Source organism: Diadema antillarum, unplaced genomic scaffold (genome assembly GCF_040938485.1).
Source record: "Diadema antillarum isolate AM-2024a unplaced genomic scaffold, OU_Dant_1.0 seq00000912_RagTag, whole genome shotgun sequence".
NCBI lineage: Eukaryota > Metazoa > Echinodermata > Echinoidea > Diadematoida > Diadematidae > Diadema > Diadema antillarum.
Genome location: NW_027271768.1, coordinates 899,620 through 918,105, shown reverse-complemented (window position 1 = coordinate 918,105; position 18,486 = coordinate 899,620). Strand labels below are relative to the sequence as shown.

General features: G+C 41.2%; 1 protein-coding gene across 1 annotated transcript in view; it reads right to left on the bottom strand.

Annotated features, from left to right (window-relative positions):
- LOC139741272 (uncharacterized) overlaps positions 1-16,869 on the bottom strand; it is a 41,808-nt gene extending 24,939 nt beyond the window's left edge. Inside the window, exons 1-2 of the mRNA XM_071651868.1 lie at positions 16,698-16,869; positions 2,541-2,966 (exon numbers count right to left, since the gene is read on the bottom strand). Of these exons, the coding sequence (XP_071507969.1) occupies positions 2,541-2,966; positions 16,698-16,869 (598 nt within the window). The remainder of the gene's footprint in view (positions 1-2,540; positions 2,967-16,697) is intronic.
- Positions 16,870-18,486: the final 1,617 nt, after the last annotated feature.

The following is an 18,486-nucleotide window of genomic DNA, read 5'->3' as shown; positions in this document are numbered from 1 at the left end:
GGACCCCGCCACACCATGCGCGAGCAGCGGGCCGGAACGGCCGGGCTGTCAAGGTAATTGCGCGGTGGCCGGTTCACGATGTTTTTGATTTTGTTTTTGTTTTTGCCCCCGTCTTTCCCCCCATTGTCTTCCTTCTCCCCACCGAGAATGGTAGGCAACACTTTCATTTAAAGGACCACGTATCGATCACAATCTCGGTCCCTCCGATCGTCACTGCTGCGTTGGAACATTAACCTTGGAATTTACACTGGTATCTCGCTACGTCATAAGATGTGAAAGGATCGTACTTTTCAAGTCATGCTTCAGAGAGAGTGTTAAGTAAGGCATCGAGAGGAAGATCACTGCTAAATCACAATAACATGGTCTAATACCTGTCAGACAAAATCCATTATCACATTGCTCTTTTGTCAAAAGCTTACGGTAGATAACTTCTACATCACCTTAAGTGTCTAATTAACAACAACAGCCATACAGCTAGAGGCGCGGGAGAGTGCATGCATTCTTACACGGGCTTCAAATGCTGGCACGATGAAGAAGAAATATCGCCGCTTGTGTACCAACGACAAGTGATGCGGAATTGTATATAGCTTCCAAGCTAACACACGATCAGAAACAAATTCTATTGTGAAGTAAGAACAGTGAAATTTAATCTGGAAAAGGTGAAGAAAAGGTAAATTATGTTCATTATTTGTTTTATACATGATATATTTATCATGGAGGGACATTGTCGTCAAAAACCGATTTCAATAGGACCCTACTACTGACGAAGTCATGAAAAAGAAAACAGATTGACGATAAGACTATAGTATTACACGAGTCACCTCACGATTATAGTCGATTTGAACTAAACAACATTGACACCCGAGGATGAAAATCTTCCTTTTCCTTTGCATTTTCCCCCTTCATCTCTGTTTCCCCTTTGCCCTTGTAGCAGCAACCACAGATAATACTCACTTCAACAAAAACCTAATCTGTGTGGTAATGACGTAGAGTGGATGAATGAATGAATGATAATTCATCCGATGTTGTTCTTGAATATCAACATGTCATCGCTCACCCGCGTCCCCACCACAATACTGCAGGCACCCAAGCCCTGGCGGAATGGGTGACCATCGCGGGCTTGCAAATCAAGAAAAGTCTCTTTCGCTGCCTCGCTTTGGTAATCGTTGTGCTGTGACAAACGTCCCATCCGGTTATGCGGGAGGAGGTTGGATGCTTGAACCGACGCGTGAAACGCGCGCCGTGAAGAATGCGTGATTGTCTATGTGTAGTGTATGGATGTAACTGTTTATGATAAGAGGTTGAGGAGGGAAAAGGGGAGAGAAATGGCTAGGAGGTGGTGAAAATGGGGGTAAGTAGGGAGTGGGTAGGGAAGTCGGAGGGGCATGTTTCCATTGTATTTAGGTTGGAAACAATTACCGGTGACGCATAGCGGATATAGACTTAATAATGCTGTATCCTGCTGTTGATAATTATCTGTTAGTTTATGTGCCAAAATAAGCGATATTTCACTGCCAGGCCTATACATTTGATTGTATTTCAAGCATTTAATTGATTAGCTTTGAATATGAATGGATGATATGAAAGGTGTGCTTTGTTGTGCATTCTGCTTTTGTGCCGAAAACTCGTTCCAGTGCCTCAAGATTTCAATTCATTTTCCACAAAATGTTGAATATCACACAGCCATATCGCCCCACCTCTGCTCATCCCAAATTTCTTAGATTATAATTTCTTAAGGACGTACTATACACCCTTATCATCGTAGCTGTCATCACATTAAATTCATTTTGAACAAACTCATTACGTTCCTATGAAATAACCCCAAAGTGACCCCATCTTTTGCTGTGTACATGTTTTGTTTATCCTATGTTCTGGATTGCCTCCTGCACTTTTTCCCCTTCTCTTGACCTGGAAATGACGTCACAGTTGCGTAAGGCGCATGCTCACTGCAGCAGATATCTCCCCTTCCCCTTTCTCTCCCTAATGCGTCTAATATAATATTGATGATTGACAAGAGGGGGGAATAATCAGCCCCCATCGCGGGATCAGACCCGGGAGAATTTAGTTGTAATGACGTTAGTCTGATTCTATTGTGCTGCTAAAATATAATGTCTCGAAAGTCATTTACAAAAAGTAAACAGGGTGAGGGTGAAAAGGAAAATTGACATGTATCCGCACTGCACTTGTCAACAGACAGAGAAATCTGACTTTAATGAAAAAAAAAACAAACTAAAACACCCACAGAGAGAGGGGGAGAGGGAGGAGATGTGAACAGCTGGTAAAGAAAATCACTGGTCAAAAAACATAATATACAACTCTCTTCCAGTGAATATGATAGTTATGGTTAAAAAAAAAAGAATATGCACACAAACAGTTGCATATAAGTACTGAAAAGATGACGTCATATTTCATGACACAGAAGACAGAGCAAGTATTAAAGTCTGCTGTCAGTCCGTCCAAGGATCATCATTAAGTAAATTTGTATCGAAATCATGTTTTTGGGACCTCTAGACAAACTGTGACGATTACTCCGTTCTTACCGTTCGAGGGAGGTGAGGGTATGTCGTAGCTTGATATCTCGCCCTGGAACCGGTAACCGTGACGAGTCGCGCCGACATCGGTCACGGGGAAAGGTGCGATTTCGGGACGTAGTCGTGGACTGCCGTGAGCGTGGACCTTCGGGACGGTCAGTGTGAGCGGCATGGACGAGATCGGGACGTCCGCCGACGCCGGACGTCCGGGCAAGGGACTGCCAGCCGTGGTGGCCGCCACGGGCAGGCCGGAGGGGCGTTTGATTGGATGAGTGAGATCGGCCAGCCGTTGCTCGATGCTCAGCGTCGGGCTGTGCTGCTTGGTCGGCACGGCGGCCATGGACGAGTCGGTGATCGGGAAAGGACGTGGCAGTCCGATCAGATAACGACAATGGGCGATCTCGGTTTCGCTCGTCGGCCTCAAGTCAAGAGCATCTGCAAAAATAATAATGATAAAATCACAGGTTTAAAAATATCGTCTAGCTGTAAGCGATCAGGAGTGACCACGGTGTTAGGTGATTCGTATTGCACATCTCACATTTTTTAAACTTACGAAGTACATCTTACTGATGGACTTGCAAGTGACAGTGGCTATAATCTAAATAAAGAAGTAGAAAGTGGCAAACTTGTTTGCATGCTCTTCCTCCTGTGTATATTTACAGAGTCTATTCATTCACTTGTTTTCTTTGGGATCTTGAATATCTGTTATTTGAAGGGTATATGTTGAGTTTGACCAACTTCTTTGTCAGCTAATCTGTAATCTTGTTTATAACTTCAACATTCATGTTGATCACAACACATCGAAAGAGGCATTAATGTGTTTTAAAAAAAAATCAAAATAAAACTCAAGGACGGCAGTTACGTAAATATGGATAAGAATGTCATCATTGCACAAAAGAGAAGCCAGATCATTATGCCAAGGAGGTACTGGGCTAGTACCTCCTTGATTATGCATCCACTGACATTAATCCGAGTTGTGACGGCCAAATTGATTTGATTTCTTAGTCGGTAGAAAAATGTCCATAAGTGCTGCTTATTGTGGGGGGGGGGGACACCCAACAAACTCTGAAAGTTTCACCGGAATTAGCTTCCTAGTTTAGATTGGTTCACTTATCGGCAACAGAAATTTGACGGCAAAAGAAATTGAACTTTTCGTCCGTGGTTTCCACTGTGTGTGTGTGTGTTTGTGTGTGTGTGTGTGTGTTTGTGTGTGTGTGTGTGTTTGTGTGTGTGTGTGTGTTTGTGTGTGTGTGTGTGTGTTTGTGTGTGTGTGTGTGTGTGTGTGTGTGTGTGTGTATTTTCCCTTATTTGCTATTGTGCTTTGTTTTCTTTTCTGTATGCTTTTGTATACGTTGCGCATTTACAGTAGTCGCGAGATTGACAAGTGTGGCCGATTATGAATTCATTTCTTCCGGCCAGTACCGGTGCATATAAATTCTCATTCCTTTATTTCTCAGAATTCCTTTGCATTGGTGGGAAATCATGTCCCAGATCTGGAATCCGTTCAAGTGGTCTCAAGTGTTTGGGAAATGATTGAGCATTTGAGGAAGATTTTCAATCTCAAATCCCCGTCAGAATACGCCTGCCTTTCCAAACGTTACATGCAAGTATTCTTGTATGCTTCGGGGGAGAGCGAGCCAACGTATAAAAGGACAGCCAACGTTATTTTGACACGTGTGGGACTGGACGAGTGATCAGCGCGGTGCGCTGGAGAATTTAGATTATTGATTAAACTAATTAATCTAGATCAAAACCCCTTAATGGCGATATTCCATCATAATATGAACAGATAAGAATGGATCGCCAAGATAATGAGGTCATTTACAATTTCACCCCCGGCCGTGCGACATAAATTGTGGGGCGAGAATTACTAGAGGGCAATAGAGCAGTTTGTGGCTCAGCGGTGATACGTCTTTCCTAAACCACCATTCGGCGTGCTCGCAAAGAAGAGAGAAAAACAACAAGAACAAAAAGAAAGAACAACTCTTTATAGGTATGCACGTTTCTTTCGCCTTTGTGGAGTAGAAAAGACTCCACTTTTCAGTGTTGATTTTGCGTGGCTAACTTTTGCGAAAAGTTAACTTTGTGATGAAAGGGGGTGGGGTGGAGGAGGGGGAGGGGTGGCGAGTACAGGATGAGAAGATGAAAGAAATTGGCATCTTGTGACACATTTAGCCAAGTCTGGTTTAGCAGTGAAGATGTGGATGTGTTTGAGTGTGTGTGTGTGTGTGTGGATGTGTGTGGGTGTGTGTGTATGTTTGTGTGTGAAAGAGAAGGAGAGAGGGGGAGGGGCAGCTCATCCAAGTTGTATGGATTCATCACAATGTACATTGAAGACGGTAACAGGAATGGGCAGGACATTGAAAATATTACAAACACAAAACAGAATAAAACAATACGGGGAGAGATTGTTCCGCAGGGAATTCGGAAAGGTGGGATACACGTATGATTTATTTTGATGCAGCAACGTTTCTACGCAACTGTTCGGAACTTATAGTTTATTTTGTCTATCAAACCATCACAGAGAAAAATCTAGTACTATCTTTTGGTCTACAACTTCATCCATTTATCAGACTCTTTACCAGTGCAGAGTTTACTGACTCCTCAACGGTCTCTTTGCGTCATTTTGTCACACAAATAGCTTTGGTCTCAACCGTTACGTTAACCGTGAAATTAGCCCGCCACAGTCTGCTATTCGTCCGAGGGAATCTCGCAGAAAATCAAGGCGTATAGCCTGCTCGATTTAACGAGGCGCGAGCCCGCTGCTTTTTACCACTCCCCGCACGCATCTTGATCAAACACGGAGCAAGGGGTTTAGAAAACATGACAGTGAGATCATTTATTTGAAGGGGGTGATTTTTCACCCTCTGGCAGGTGGAAAATTCGAATCTGAAAGCAAGGAAGAGAGGAGAAGAAAGAAAGGTGGAGGGGGTTGAGTAGATTCAGGAGGGAAAAGGCTCCTGAATAACACACTCGGATGGACTCGGAGTCAAACAAATCACATGGCGCGCTCACATTGCGGTAAAGACGGGGGAGATGGGAGGAAGAGGCGGGAATAATTAATACCCGATTTGATGGATGTTGGGTCCAAATACTGTCATCCGGTATTAGAGGGCTGATTGCGTTAACCACTCCTAGCAGATTGCAACGGGCTTGTGCCCCGGACCCGCTCCCCGGTCATGCGTGGGAGAATTCTCGGCGGGGCGGATGCAGTCGAGGGCTCGGTATGAATCAAGGAGGAGTTTGTTGCCACTTAGGAGGAGGAGGAGGGGGGGGGGGTGAGTAGGGTGAGAATGTTGGCGGGAACTTGGCGGTGTCGAAGAAATATTGTTCTTGTGATTAGATTTCAATTAGCTCGTATATCTCAAAGATGTGATCGGCAAAGTTTTAGCTCCGTGCCCTTCCTTGAATACCACATTACCTGCTTCATTCCTTGCGTTTGAGTTAGTTTCGCATTATGTATGTAGCCACGTCGACTGTGAACGCGACCAGGTTTACGGTCGTGATTCATGTTCTCATCAAGATATGTTACTACGTGAAAAACAAAACAAAACAAAAGTATGATGCAATTGCCTCGGCACTGCTACAAGAATAATCGCATGCAGAAAGCAACCAAATAATTATTAGACTTTGCTCTCGCATTAACACAAGATGATATCGCAGTACGCGAGCGAAAACTTGAGATGTCCCAGTTTATACTCGCGCGTGCCACTTTGCCTTTGTCGCCTTTTGTAGTCTCTTAAAGCCGCATGAATGTAGTTAGGACCTTCTGCGTCTATAAGCGCCTCCTCCCTTATTCTATCTGCCCCTTGAACCCCACGTCCACCCGACCCACCGCCATCAGAACTCGTGACTGTCGTGGACGACGCCACTTGGCGAATCGCATCGTCTCATCAGGTCGCGTGTGTTTACCGCGGGCCATGTATCATGTCACGGCCTTTGATATCATAGCAAACAACGCTAAGTATAATGACTCGCACACGCACTCGATATTTATGGCTCTGCGGACGCGATGAACTTGCACGTTGAAAGGAGAGAAGAAAAAAACCGCCCTCTATCGCACGTCGCATACATGCCACCAACCTAATCGAGAATTCGTCTCCCTTTATCTTTCTATTCCTTCTCTCTCTCTCTTTCTTTTTGTTTCAAACTGAACACCTCTACTGATTCCACCAATAAAGATTCGGTTGGTATTTTGTTTTAATGCTGTCTATATTTTGTGACATTATATCTGTTTTGTTTAGGCAAGATCTCCACACATTTTCGACACCTCGAAGTTGTTTGTACTGTTTGTTTTTCCGAGATGGGCATCTGTACAATGCAAAATTCACTTGTTTGTCTCCGAGTCAGCTGAGATGAGATTTGACTTGACAACAGTAAACTGATCTTGTCATTCTCTTTCTGGTTAACCAACCCGTAAAAATATCTCTACCTCTTTAGAGGTCAGTAAACAAGGAAACGACAATCTTTACCTGGCTCGAGACAAATTTATCTTCTGTTTTCATCACTATGGCATCTTAATTCCCGGGTCTTTTAACTTTCATTCGACCATTTTCTATTCATCTTTTCTTCCGGATGATGTGGTTTCCTTTACCACACATTCAGTAAAGTACTCCGCGATTTAAGTTTTACCTCTCGTAAACGACGATAGTATACAACTAATCGGATTGGAAACGCTGACAAAATCAGCGAACAAATTATCCGTCTGTGTAGCATCGTATGCTGCATCGTCTGTTACAATACACAGTCATGTTGACGGCATCCTTTTTTTTTCATACGCGTATACTGAAGTCTGCACCCACCGATTCCCTGTTGCGCTCTATCTTGCTACAAGTACAGCATTCCTTTTTCTACATAATGTTGCGTGTTTAAAATCTCTTATAGTATATATCTCGTATAGTTTCCCTTTCCTGCGACTGATTTGTAGAGGATTTTTAAGGCACTGAGGTGCGGAAATGTTCTCTAAAATTTGTTTTTTCTTTCAGCCCCCCCCCCGACAAAGGTACGTAACCAACCTGCTCACACCATCACTCGTGTAATAGGAAGGCCATATTACATTAGCATTTTAGCATTTTATCGAATCCACAATGGAGACAAACTGAACACGTAAATTATGATAAACATTATAAGTGTATGTATTGGGAATGTATGTGGTAAGAGTAAAGAAGAAAGTGAAAATTTTATCCACGCACCTAAATACCAGAAGATGGCAATCCAACACATTATGAACTACAGTGTACCTTCGTATAGATAAAGAAAGACGGGGCGAGAGAGAGAGAGAGAGAGGGGGGGGGGATCAGTGGATGTGATTGTTGGAGGCGGCACACGCCGACCTCCCCAGACTATAGGCATGCGATACGAGGCTTTGTCAATAGCTGTATTTCCCGCCATTCATATTTTGTTGTCAGACCTCAAGCACGCGTGCCCGTTTTGAAAGCTGCAGCAGACACGAAATTAGGGAATCACAATTCAAAACTATGCTGATGTGACTGTTCCTTTCATTCACGACTCGAGGAAAAAAATGCATTTCTGAATGACTATTAATACAGACAGGGTTCGAAGTTATCCATGTATACATTCTTTGACCTGGAATGAATAGGGCGGAGGAGAGGGGGGGGGGGGGATTGGTGGGGTAGCAAAGTTTGATAGATAATAGGTACGCCCCGTTTTATATTTCTGCAGACTGAAGGTTTAAACACCTTCCTGGCTGGAACAAGCAAACAAAGCAGCCAAAATCACTGCTGTATTGTGATATATCATAATAATACGATCGAAGTACATGAAGTACCGTGTAATATGTGCAGGGAAAAACTGCGCAGTGTACAATGTACTTCACGTGCGCATTAAAATGTGATGGAATAGGGACACAACGGAAAAGATGCGGGGGTGACGAAGCTTTCAATAGACAAGCGCACTGAATCAGATACATTCAATCTTCAGCGATGTACTGTGTAAAATAAATGATTAAACACAGAAATATCACAGGGAAATCTGAACCTTACACATTCTGACTTGCCTAAGCCACAGATACTATCAGTTATGGAAGGAAATTGAGAGTTCGAAATTGAAATCGAAGAAGCAGATCAGATTATTAGCTCTTCGCGAAGCACTAAAACAAGAAAAATGGACAGAATTGAATCGAGGGGGTGAATGAGGGTGCAAATGTGGAGATTTAAAGACAGAAATAAGCAACATGAAAGATATGGGCCCATAATGAAACAGGATGAGAGGGGTTGGACTGTGTAGCCTCGATCGCAATGTCACGTTATTAGTGTTTCGTAGGTGCTTTGAGCAAAATAGTTCATTTAATTTTCGAAAGATTGACCCAAGTAAAAAAGCACGCACGCACCGGGACACTGAGCAAACTCGGCCTCTCTGACACCGCCTGCACTAACTCGCTAATCTGCGCCAGAATCTCCGCCCTATCGTCACCTGCACTCGTGTATACACGCACCCATCACAATGAGATGTGTCATTATTATTAATTGTTAGAAGGGCCGAATGCATGTGTCTTTTTTTCGTTTTGTTCTGCCGTAAATTGAACAAATAAACGAGCTCTGAAATGAGCAGCACGAGTCTTCTTATAATCTTGAGACGCTTTGGACTCTTTTGTTATTGACTCAGCTCATAAATCAAAATTTATCAACGAGGATGTGTAAGGGTGGACTCGTCGAAACATTATCGCGTCGAAGTCATAGCTGCACAAACGAGGGGGAAAGAAACCAGGGTTATCACCTGTTGTTCACAAAACCCACAGAGATCGGCCCCTAGACCGTACCCTTTGTCAACAAAACCAGTTGAGAAATCAAAGTTAACGGCACCGATTTGGAATCATTTGCATGAATCAATAGATATATGTGTACCCGCTGTCGATGTGTGGACACATTTTGGCGTGCGATTGAATGCCCAGCACGTACGCCCGCCATGCAGATCCACCCATCACAGGACCGGGCTGGCTAAACTAAGGGAGGGAGGGGGGGGGGGGGGGGGGGGGCGACGTGCGATATCTCTCGCGTGTATCAAACACCAACCAAGCTCTTTGCCGCGTATCAATAGCATTGTTTTTCCCCCTCGTGCGATATTGGTTATGGCGGGTTGGAATTTGAGTTGCGGGAACACCTGCCTGTTATGCACACATATCAAGCTATCAATTCGAGATAAGGTGTGTCGTCGAAAGAACGACGAAAAGAGAAAGAGAGAGAGAGAGAAAAAAAATCTTGCAAAGGAAGAAAGACAAGGCTTAGTATGGCTGTGCAAATGCAACTCTGCCGAGATTAGCAAATAGAAGCATTTGATTGGCCATCATGTGTAAGCACACACGACCTACACGCGAACGGTTTAGATAACTCTCGAAGATGGATGTCACATTAGTCTTAATCTGCAGACCCAATTCAACATACACCGTGGATATCACAATCAATACAAGCTCATAGCCAAAGTATGATGCACAGCGGCCGTTGTTGCATTTTGCCGCATGCCATAAAGTGCAATTTTTGCTTTTTTTATTTAGAAATTTGAAGCTACAATGTTTTGAAGGGTTTATGAAGGCCGATAATCAGCTTGAGCAGTCTGGAAACAAGACAAGCAGTAACGGGCGCCACTAACACCGTGTAATGCGGTGCTGAGCGAACTGCTACACGGCATATGCGTCGAACAATACGATTTATCTTTTCCTTCTTTTATTCCTCATCTGTATATTAGCGGTCGGTTTACAGGGACTTTTTGAGTCGTTTTTACAACATTTGTTTCATTTACTTCAAGCGTTGAGGCTGTGAGATGACGACTTCCCAAAATGTCTGGTTCTTGTGGAGAAATAATGTGGGATTTCCCCCTTTCCTGGGTCTACCTTCTTATACGGTTAGTTTCGAATTTGTACAGCCCTGGTGGAATCGTAAAACGCACAGTTATCGTGATTTTTAGGGAGCCTGCACAAACATTCGCTGCCCACTGGTTGCGATAGTCGCCAAGTAATGATGCTAATGATAAGAAGCTTTTGGAAACCATTAGCATTGTGTTCTGAAAATCAATTGTCCACTGTGCATGTATTAGGTTACAAGAATCTGCAAGTCGAAGAAGAAAGTTATATGGGACGAAAAAAACTCGAATAATAACAATAATTATTATTGTTATTGATATTGATAACAATTAGTGATGATAATGAATAGTATTGATAGCCATTACGTTGGGGGGGGGGGGGGGGGGAACTGGGTAATGGCTTAGAAAGCAGAGACCGCCATCTTAGATCACGTGTCTGTAAGTTACCAGCAACATTATGTTTCCCACACAATCTTGGGATGTCCGGTGTGGTGAAGTGACCACGATGATGAATGATGTCCACCTTGTTCTAATTGATAATGTTACTTTTCTTGGTAGCAGTTAGATTTGTGTGGTTGACGAGTTTGTGATCACTTTTAGCATCTATTTTCTTCAAGGTTATTAGAGCGTGGCGTCAGATAGAAATCGATAAAAAAAGAATAACTTTTCCCATTATGAGTTGTAAAAAATCCCCAGATCATTCAACTCACAGTAAAGCAACGAATAGCACGACCTGACCTGGTTTGTGTTGGCAGACTTTCAACCACGAAGGAAAAAAAAAAGATAGAAGGCAGTTTCTGAGAATGTTTGTCATTTAATATCATTGATATGTTCTTGGTACTAAAGCTGCCTACAATGAGTGTGTTCTAATACATACATACATTACATACATACATACATACACACATACATACATGTTTGTGTTATGTATGAATGGTAGGTATGGATGAATGCATAATATGAACATTTAAGTATGTGTATACATAATTATGTGGTTTTATGTATGTATGTATGTATGTATGTATGTATGTGTATACATAATTATGTGGTTTTATGTATGTATGTATGTATGTATGTATGTATGTATGTGTATACATAATTATGTGGTTTTATGTATGTATGTCTGTATGTATGTGTACACATAATTATGTGGTTTTATGTATGAATGTATGTTTCAAGAACTCTCTCCCCCTCTCCCACCTCCTTTGTCAGTCAATCTTCGAAAACGCCCTCTTGGTTGTAACTGCCATCAGTCTCTAAGAACCGTCTTTTTCTTATCTCTTTGTTATGATAATAATCAAGTTTGATGTGAGCTTAAATCACGATCTTTGTTTTAAGATTAAAGGAGGAATTCTTGTTAGGGCAAATTCTAAAATCATATTTGATTACTCCTTTTGTCATTTAAAAAGAAACTTGACCTTTATTCAATGACCTTTTAATGTAATCTCTTCTTGTATATCAGGGGACCATCTCACATGAAGACAAAATCCGTCTTAGATTTAATGCATTCATGTACTAGCACGATTGGCATAACAATTAGTATACTTACATAGGTATACAGCTTACAACTGTACGGTATGTTTCTATGTATGAATGCCGGTATGCTTGTTATGTGCGCGTGTGTTGGGCTTGGGGGGGGGGGGTGCTTTGCACAGCACAAGCCATGAGTAACGTGCCTCAGCACAAAATTAACCCTTCTTGTGCCAGGGACTTTGGACAGTGTGCAGAATGCTACGGAATATTCTACGCCAATCGGCACTCAAAACACAGAAAAGGTTAAGTTACGGAATGTTGTCGGTTTCCTGCACTTTAAACACCTTGTCGATTCTTAAGAGCCCGCCGTCATCATTACGGTATGATTAGCTTGTGCACACACGTTAATGCTCTAAGTGTAAATCACGTGTAGAAGTGTTCAGGGCACACTTTGTCCCTTGGCGTACACGCGTTTCCTGCGCACAGAGACCCGCTATTACACGGTGCCAATCACCAAGACAGCTGGTGACATTATTATACACACAGCACGTCACTGCACTGTCGTTCACAGACACTTATCGTAGAAGGGCCATCTCAGAACACTGTCAGTTTGTTCATATTGTAACCATAGGTGCGCTTTTAAGTGTGAAGTAATAATATCTTCGTTATAATTACGTGTCTATTCTCAGGGCAAGACCACCACGGAATGAGTCTTCATCTTGTCGAGTGTTTCTCCGTGAAAAAAAAAATGCGAATCATCCCAAAATGATAAAGCCAACTTTGCATTGTTCTGCTTTGACTTCTTGTTCTTCTGAGTATTTAGGACAGTTGTAATTGGACACTGCTGACGAATATATATTACATAATAACATATATATATATATATATATATATGATATAATGTAATATATATTTATACATATATAGAATATATAGTATATATATATGTATGTATATATATATATATGTGTGTATATATATATAATGTATATATAATATATATATGATATATATATATATGTATATATATAATATATATATATATATATATATATATATATATATATATATATATGAAATGTATAACAAAATGGTTTATCATGTTGTGGCACCAAATCTGGCGGCTGCAATGATTTGATATCCACTGGACAGTTAATTATGAAGCTTGGGCAAAATATTATATCAATTGTTATAACATACAAACGGACACATACAAATACAAAATAAAAAATATGTGGAAAAGAATCATGGTTTACGTTAGAAATGAGAAATTGAACATCAAACTAAAAAAAAAACTAAACAGCAGTGCATCAATCTAAGGACACAATGCATGTATTCCTTTTACCACAGTAACTAAATGTAGGCCTGATATTTAGTGTACAAAATCTACCAACGTCATGCTATTCCCACTGGAAATATTCAGAGATTTCCAGTAAACAGTGTTTCAATGTTACAAAAAGACACTAATGTCGTGAAATTGACAATGGTGATTTAAAGAGGACTTCTACACGAATATGCGTAGTTTTGTTGCATTATCAGTCTGTTTTCCGTGTCGAGGATTCATAGGAAATTGTCATTTTATCAATAAAAGGTTTTGACCAGAATGTTATCTCTTGGTTTGATCATCAAATCAAAATGCTTGTATGATTATCGCACAAAGTGTCTCACGCATGTAGCTACTGACTCGCTGCAGTGAATACACGTTCTCCGTGGTCCCTCAAATCCTCACATCCTGCGAAGTTGTCAGTAAATTATCAGAGAGATTTCTCTTTGTGCGTAATTTTGCAAGTGAAACGCTCACAAGCAGATGTTTATGGGAATTAATTTTGACTATTGACGAGATAGAGATAGAGGAAGAGAGAGGGGGAGTGTGGTAACATGGGCTTTTTTGTGAGAGGGAGAGACGGAAAGAAAAAAAGACGTAGCCATCTATCCGTAAACGTCAATGTATTGTGGTACTATTTCAAAATCGGTTCCAATCATTTTGCGAAACAATAGAAAATAAATGTCCACGATGTGCGTATGCGGGGGGGGGGGGGGGTATGTTCCCATACGAAATGACGTTTACTATGGTTTATATCTTAAAAAGTGCAAACAACAATAGCAACAAGAGAAATCAAGCCTTCCTCATCCAACGACCAAAAAAGTAAAATCACTGTTTCAACAATAACAAACAAGCAAACAAGGAAAAAAATATATTTCCGACGTGTTTGCTTCGATGCATGTTATCTAAAAAACACTGTCTTTTTCTTCTCTCTTTTTTTCTCCCTAAATCACGTTCTGCGTTATGACGAGCGACGAGAAATGTATTGTGTTAGCTCATCAAACTGCATACACGCTTGGGTCCGTATACATTACACGTGCGGCGGCGTGGCGCTACGAGGGTGCGCTCACTCACTCGCGACTTGACCGCCGCGCTACAATTAAAAGCAAATTAAACCCAAAACGCTCCACTTGACAGTTTGTGCATGTGTGCGTCTGGGACTCATCCCCCTCCCTTTCTCTTTTTCTCTCTCTCTTTCCCTCTTACCCCTTCCCCTTTCTCTTTTTATTACTCTATCATCTTCCTCTCTCTATTAAATATATATATATATATATATATGTATTTGTATTTTCCTTTTACTTAAAAAAAACCAAAAATCATAAGCAATCGACATGTGAAGAAAAGAGAAAGCAGACGTTAAAAGAGAGACGATGGTTGAACGTTCCCTTCTTCTCCATTGTCCAAATTATGATGTGTTATACCATTGCCATTCTTTAGAGGTTGTCGGCAAATTAACTCAAGAAAATGAAACAATTAACGCTTCACTCAAGAACCAACTCGAGGACCAAGGAGAAAACCGCAATTAAATTGACCTCAGCAGTAAGGGAATTGCGCCTTTTTCATCGACAAAAGTCACGATCATTGTCGAGCTCGTAATCACGTCTGGACAGTAAGAAAAAAAAAGAGAGAAGTCTTACGTCCGCATATCTCTGTAACCTAAGTAGTGTAGCTTCGCATGTATAGCGCGGTACTGACAGCCCAGTTCGCGCTACCAGCAAAATCAGCGAAGCGTACTAACTTGAATCGGCGACTCTTGGAAGTAGACCCGCAAGACATCATTTATTTCTGGCTTGTTAGCATTGTGAAGGGAGCAGATTCCATCGCGAGAGTTCAGCATATTCTATACCAGATAGTGGATGGACGGAATGATTATGACACCCATTTTATTTATTACAATCCAAGCGGGTCGGAGGGAGCATGCGACCACATCAGCGTGGCGCGGGTCTCTCGCCGGGTTCGAGTGTCGTGTGCCTGCGGGAAGTCAGGGGAGCGATGGATTGTAATGCCGGCTGGTGGCTCGCGCTCCGCTGTCACAGACGCCTTTTTCCCCTCCTCTCCTCTTCACCCTGTTCTATCTCAGTGCGTAAAACCGCATTTTGCCAAGCGTGATTGTAATGATTTCGGACAGAATTTCCCCTCAATTACAATTAAAAAAAAACCCATCCGGAGATCACGGGTGGAATCAGGAAATTACATCTAAAATATGCATACTGAAATCCGTGAAGTAATCACACATGTTGAAAAAAAAAAACGCGACTTATACATATTACATCTCAATCATTGATCACTTATGTCAACTCAATTAACTTTTTCGCAAACCAAAATTCAATCACATTAATTTTTATTTCACAATTCAACCGCCACCAGAACAATTCATGCAGCGTATGTCGTATGTCTGTTTCTTTTTTTCCCTTTGGGAACGAGCGTGTCCGATATATATATAATACATAATATATATATATAATACATAATATATATATATATATATATATATATATATATATATATATATATATATATATATATAAATATATATATATATATATATATATGTATATAAAGAGAGAGAAAGAGGGTAAGGGGAGGCGTACGAACTTGTGCTTTCGATAGGAATCCATCGAGTCTTACAAACATAAGTTCAAAACATGTTACATTCTTGCGTCACAAAAACAGTAATATTACTGTTGTTAAATAAATGTGAATTGCTCCTAAATCATAACTTCATCCGTAATTGCCTAACATTCGGAATGCGAAGTATATTCAAGTATAAGGAGCACTCGATTAAATTAGTTACACTCGGTCTTGAAATTAAAACTAAATTCATCTGAATTATGTAGCGAACTCTAAATCCTGACATGTTTCGCAAACAATGTCATACTACTTGATCAATACTTTGGTATGCAAATGAAAAAAAAAATAATGGTAGAAAGAACACGAATGGATATGACACAGAATAGAAACAAAGCTTTGTGATAGATGTAACGATTATCGAATTTGTGTGATGGATGTCAAAAAAGGGACTAACTGAGAAAAGTTTAATACCTGTATAATAAAGAGTTAGTTTCTTCATGCTCCATGGTTTCTTAAAGTTGTTCGTTGACTTTGATTTAAAATAAGGCAAGGTGAGGTAATTCATTTTGTCCTTATAGGTGTCTGATGAGAGGTAAGCTTTAGAAAATGTTCTCTAAACTTTAAGTGCTCTTATAAACTTTACCAAGGTATATACCGTTTTACATGTATTCATATATATATATATATATATATATATATATATATATATATATATATGTATATATATATACTTGAATACAATGATCTGAACATTGCCCAAAGATGACAAATTGGTAGGAAATCAAATAAGAATATCAGAATAAAAGTTGGAGTTAAAGAGTAAACTGGGTTGTGCTGACCAAAATTGAGAGTGTTATATACTTCACAAGTATGTTTTTTTTTTCTGTCATAAGTTTGCACTTATATATTAACTCGTGACACGAGAAAAGGTATATAGATTATAATATAATGTAACAAAGAAAGGATGAACAAAAACTCCTCACCTTTCTTCTTCGGCGTAACTGGCGTGAACGCGCTCCCCATCCGCGGCTCGGCTGCGAGAGCTAGACCGGGGGACTCCGGGGAGGTCTCCTCGTGGTCGTCCGTCGGCGACGGGGCGTACCGCTGCGCCTTTTTCGTCGCCGTTTTGACCGTTTTCAAGAAGGAGCGTGGCATGATGGTAACCGATTTTCACCGCCTCTCCCGTCACGATGCCAAGTGGCCGCAGATTATAATTCAATCGCCGGACGGATCCAATGTCTCATAAATACAAGAAAAATCCAATAATGAGCGTGGGAAGCTATATCAGCAGGGGAACATCGGCGAAAAAGAGCATAATTCAGAGCGCTAATGTGGTTAGTCCGTGTCAGAAAAAGTTACGAGGACAACACTCTGCAACAAGCAAACAAGAATCAAGATGTAAGAGTGAAGAGAATTTTTGCGAGCCAATGACCTTCTCGCTGGACCTCAACTTTGGGACTGATTCCCAAGCTTGGAGTAAGCAGCGTTTTAATCACATCCAAAGTGATTAGCCCCTTATCAAAGCAAACGGTATGTATACTGCTAGCACAGTCTGGCAGCGGTGGCGATTCTCATACGTCAATTTGATTCTAGCTGATCTCTTAACATCGACAGGGATAATGAATAAAAAAAAAAGAGTACAGCGTCCATAAGAGAAAAGGAGGTGGGGGCTTTAAGCGGGGGGCCAGGCGTAAAGTTTTATTTTTATGGATGTCCGTACGAGAAGAGCGTTGCTTTGTGCCCCGATTCGCTGGCAGAGTGCGTCTATTGTAATCCCCTCTAGTACAGGTGTCCATGCACGGATCCGTTCCATGTATCTCTGCGGCTTCGAGGATTCGTAGCACGCTACAATCGGGGCGCACGCCGCTTTTTTCCCCCTTCTTTTTCTTGTCTGTTTTTTTTCCTCCCCGAAGCCGAGCGTCTTTGGTAGTGACTTTGCATGCCACCATTGACACGCACGTTGAGTGCACATTTTGTGGCAGGAGGAAAGTTAACGATGCGTTTCTATTGGCGAAACTCCCCGCCTCATGCATATGCATGAGGCTTTGTTGGTTTTTAATTGGCGGATGGTTGGCGTTCTCGGGAGGAGTGGCCTTCTACTGGTGTCCACTTCCCGTGGCGTTTGTAACCACTGGTTTCGCCACTCTTCAGTGTCAAGCGCGCTTGCAATCTCTGCTTCGCTTCTTGCTTGATGGCGCCTGTAAAGCAGCTCGGTGGTTATCTGTATATTTCTGTTTGTCCTTTTCAGGGCCTTCTCATTCTCTTCTCTCAACCCGTTTTCATTTCAATAAAGATCTTTGAAGTAGTTTGCATGTTATCTTTCAAGCAGTAGAGTTAATCACTTATCATTGCCTCTCCAATAATCGCACAGTTCAACGAGAGCCGTAGTTGTCATCGTCTATCACTTTAAGAATATAATTCGATTCCACGATACACACACACACACACACACATGTTATGTGTATATTAAATTTTTGTTCAACATGGTTGGTCTTGGTAGTTGTATATATACATTATTAAAATATATATGTATATATAATATTTGATACAAAATGATCTAACATAATTTAGAGAATTATGAGTTTCATGGCATTTTGGATACAATGTATAGTTAAACATAACATGATGAAATAATGATATAGTAACACAATAGAATGATTACGATATACTTGAGTATCATAATGCTTACCGTGCTTAAAGGGAAACGTAAAAGCACTCAGAAATGACAAGATGTTTGTTCTTCTCGATAATTCTTACCTCATACTACGCCTA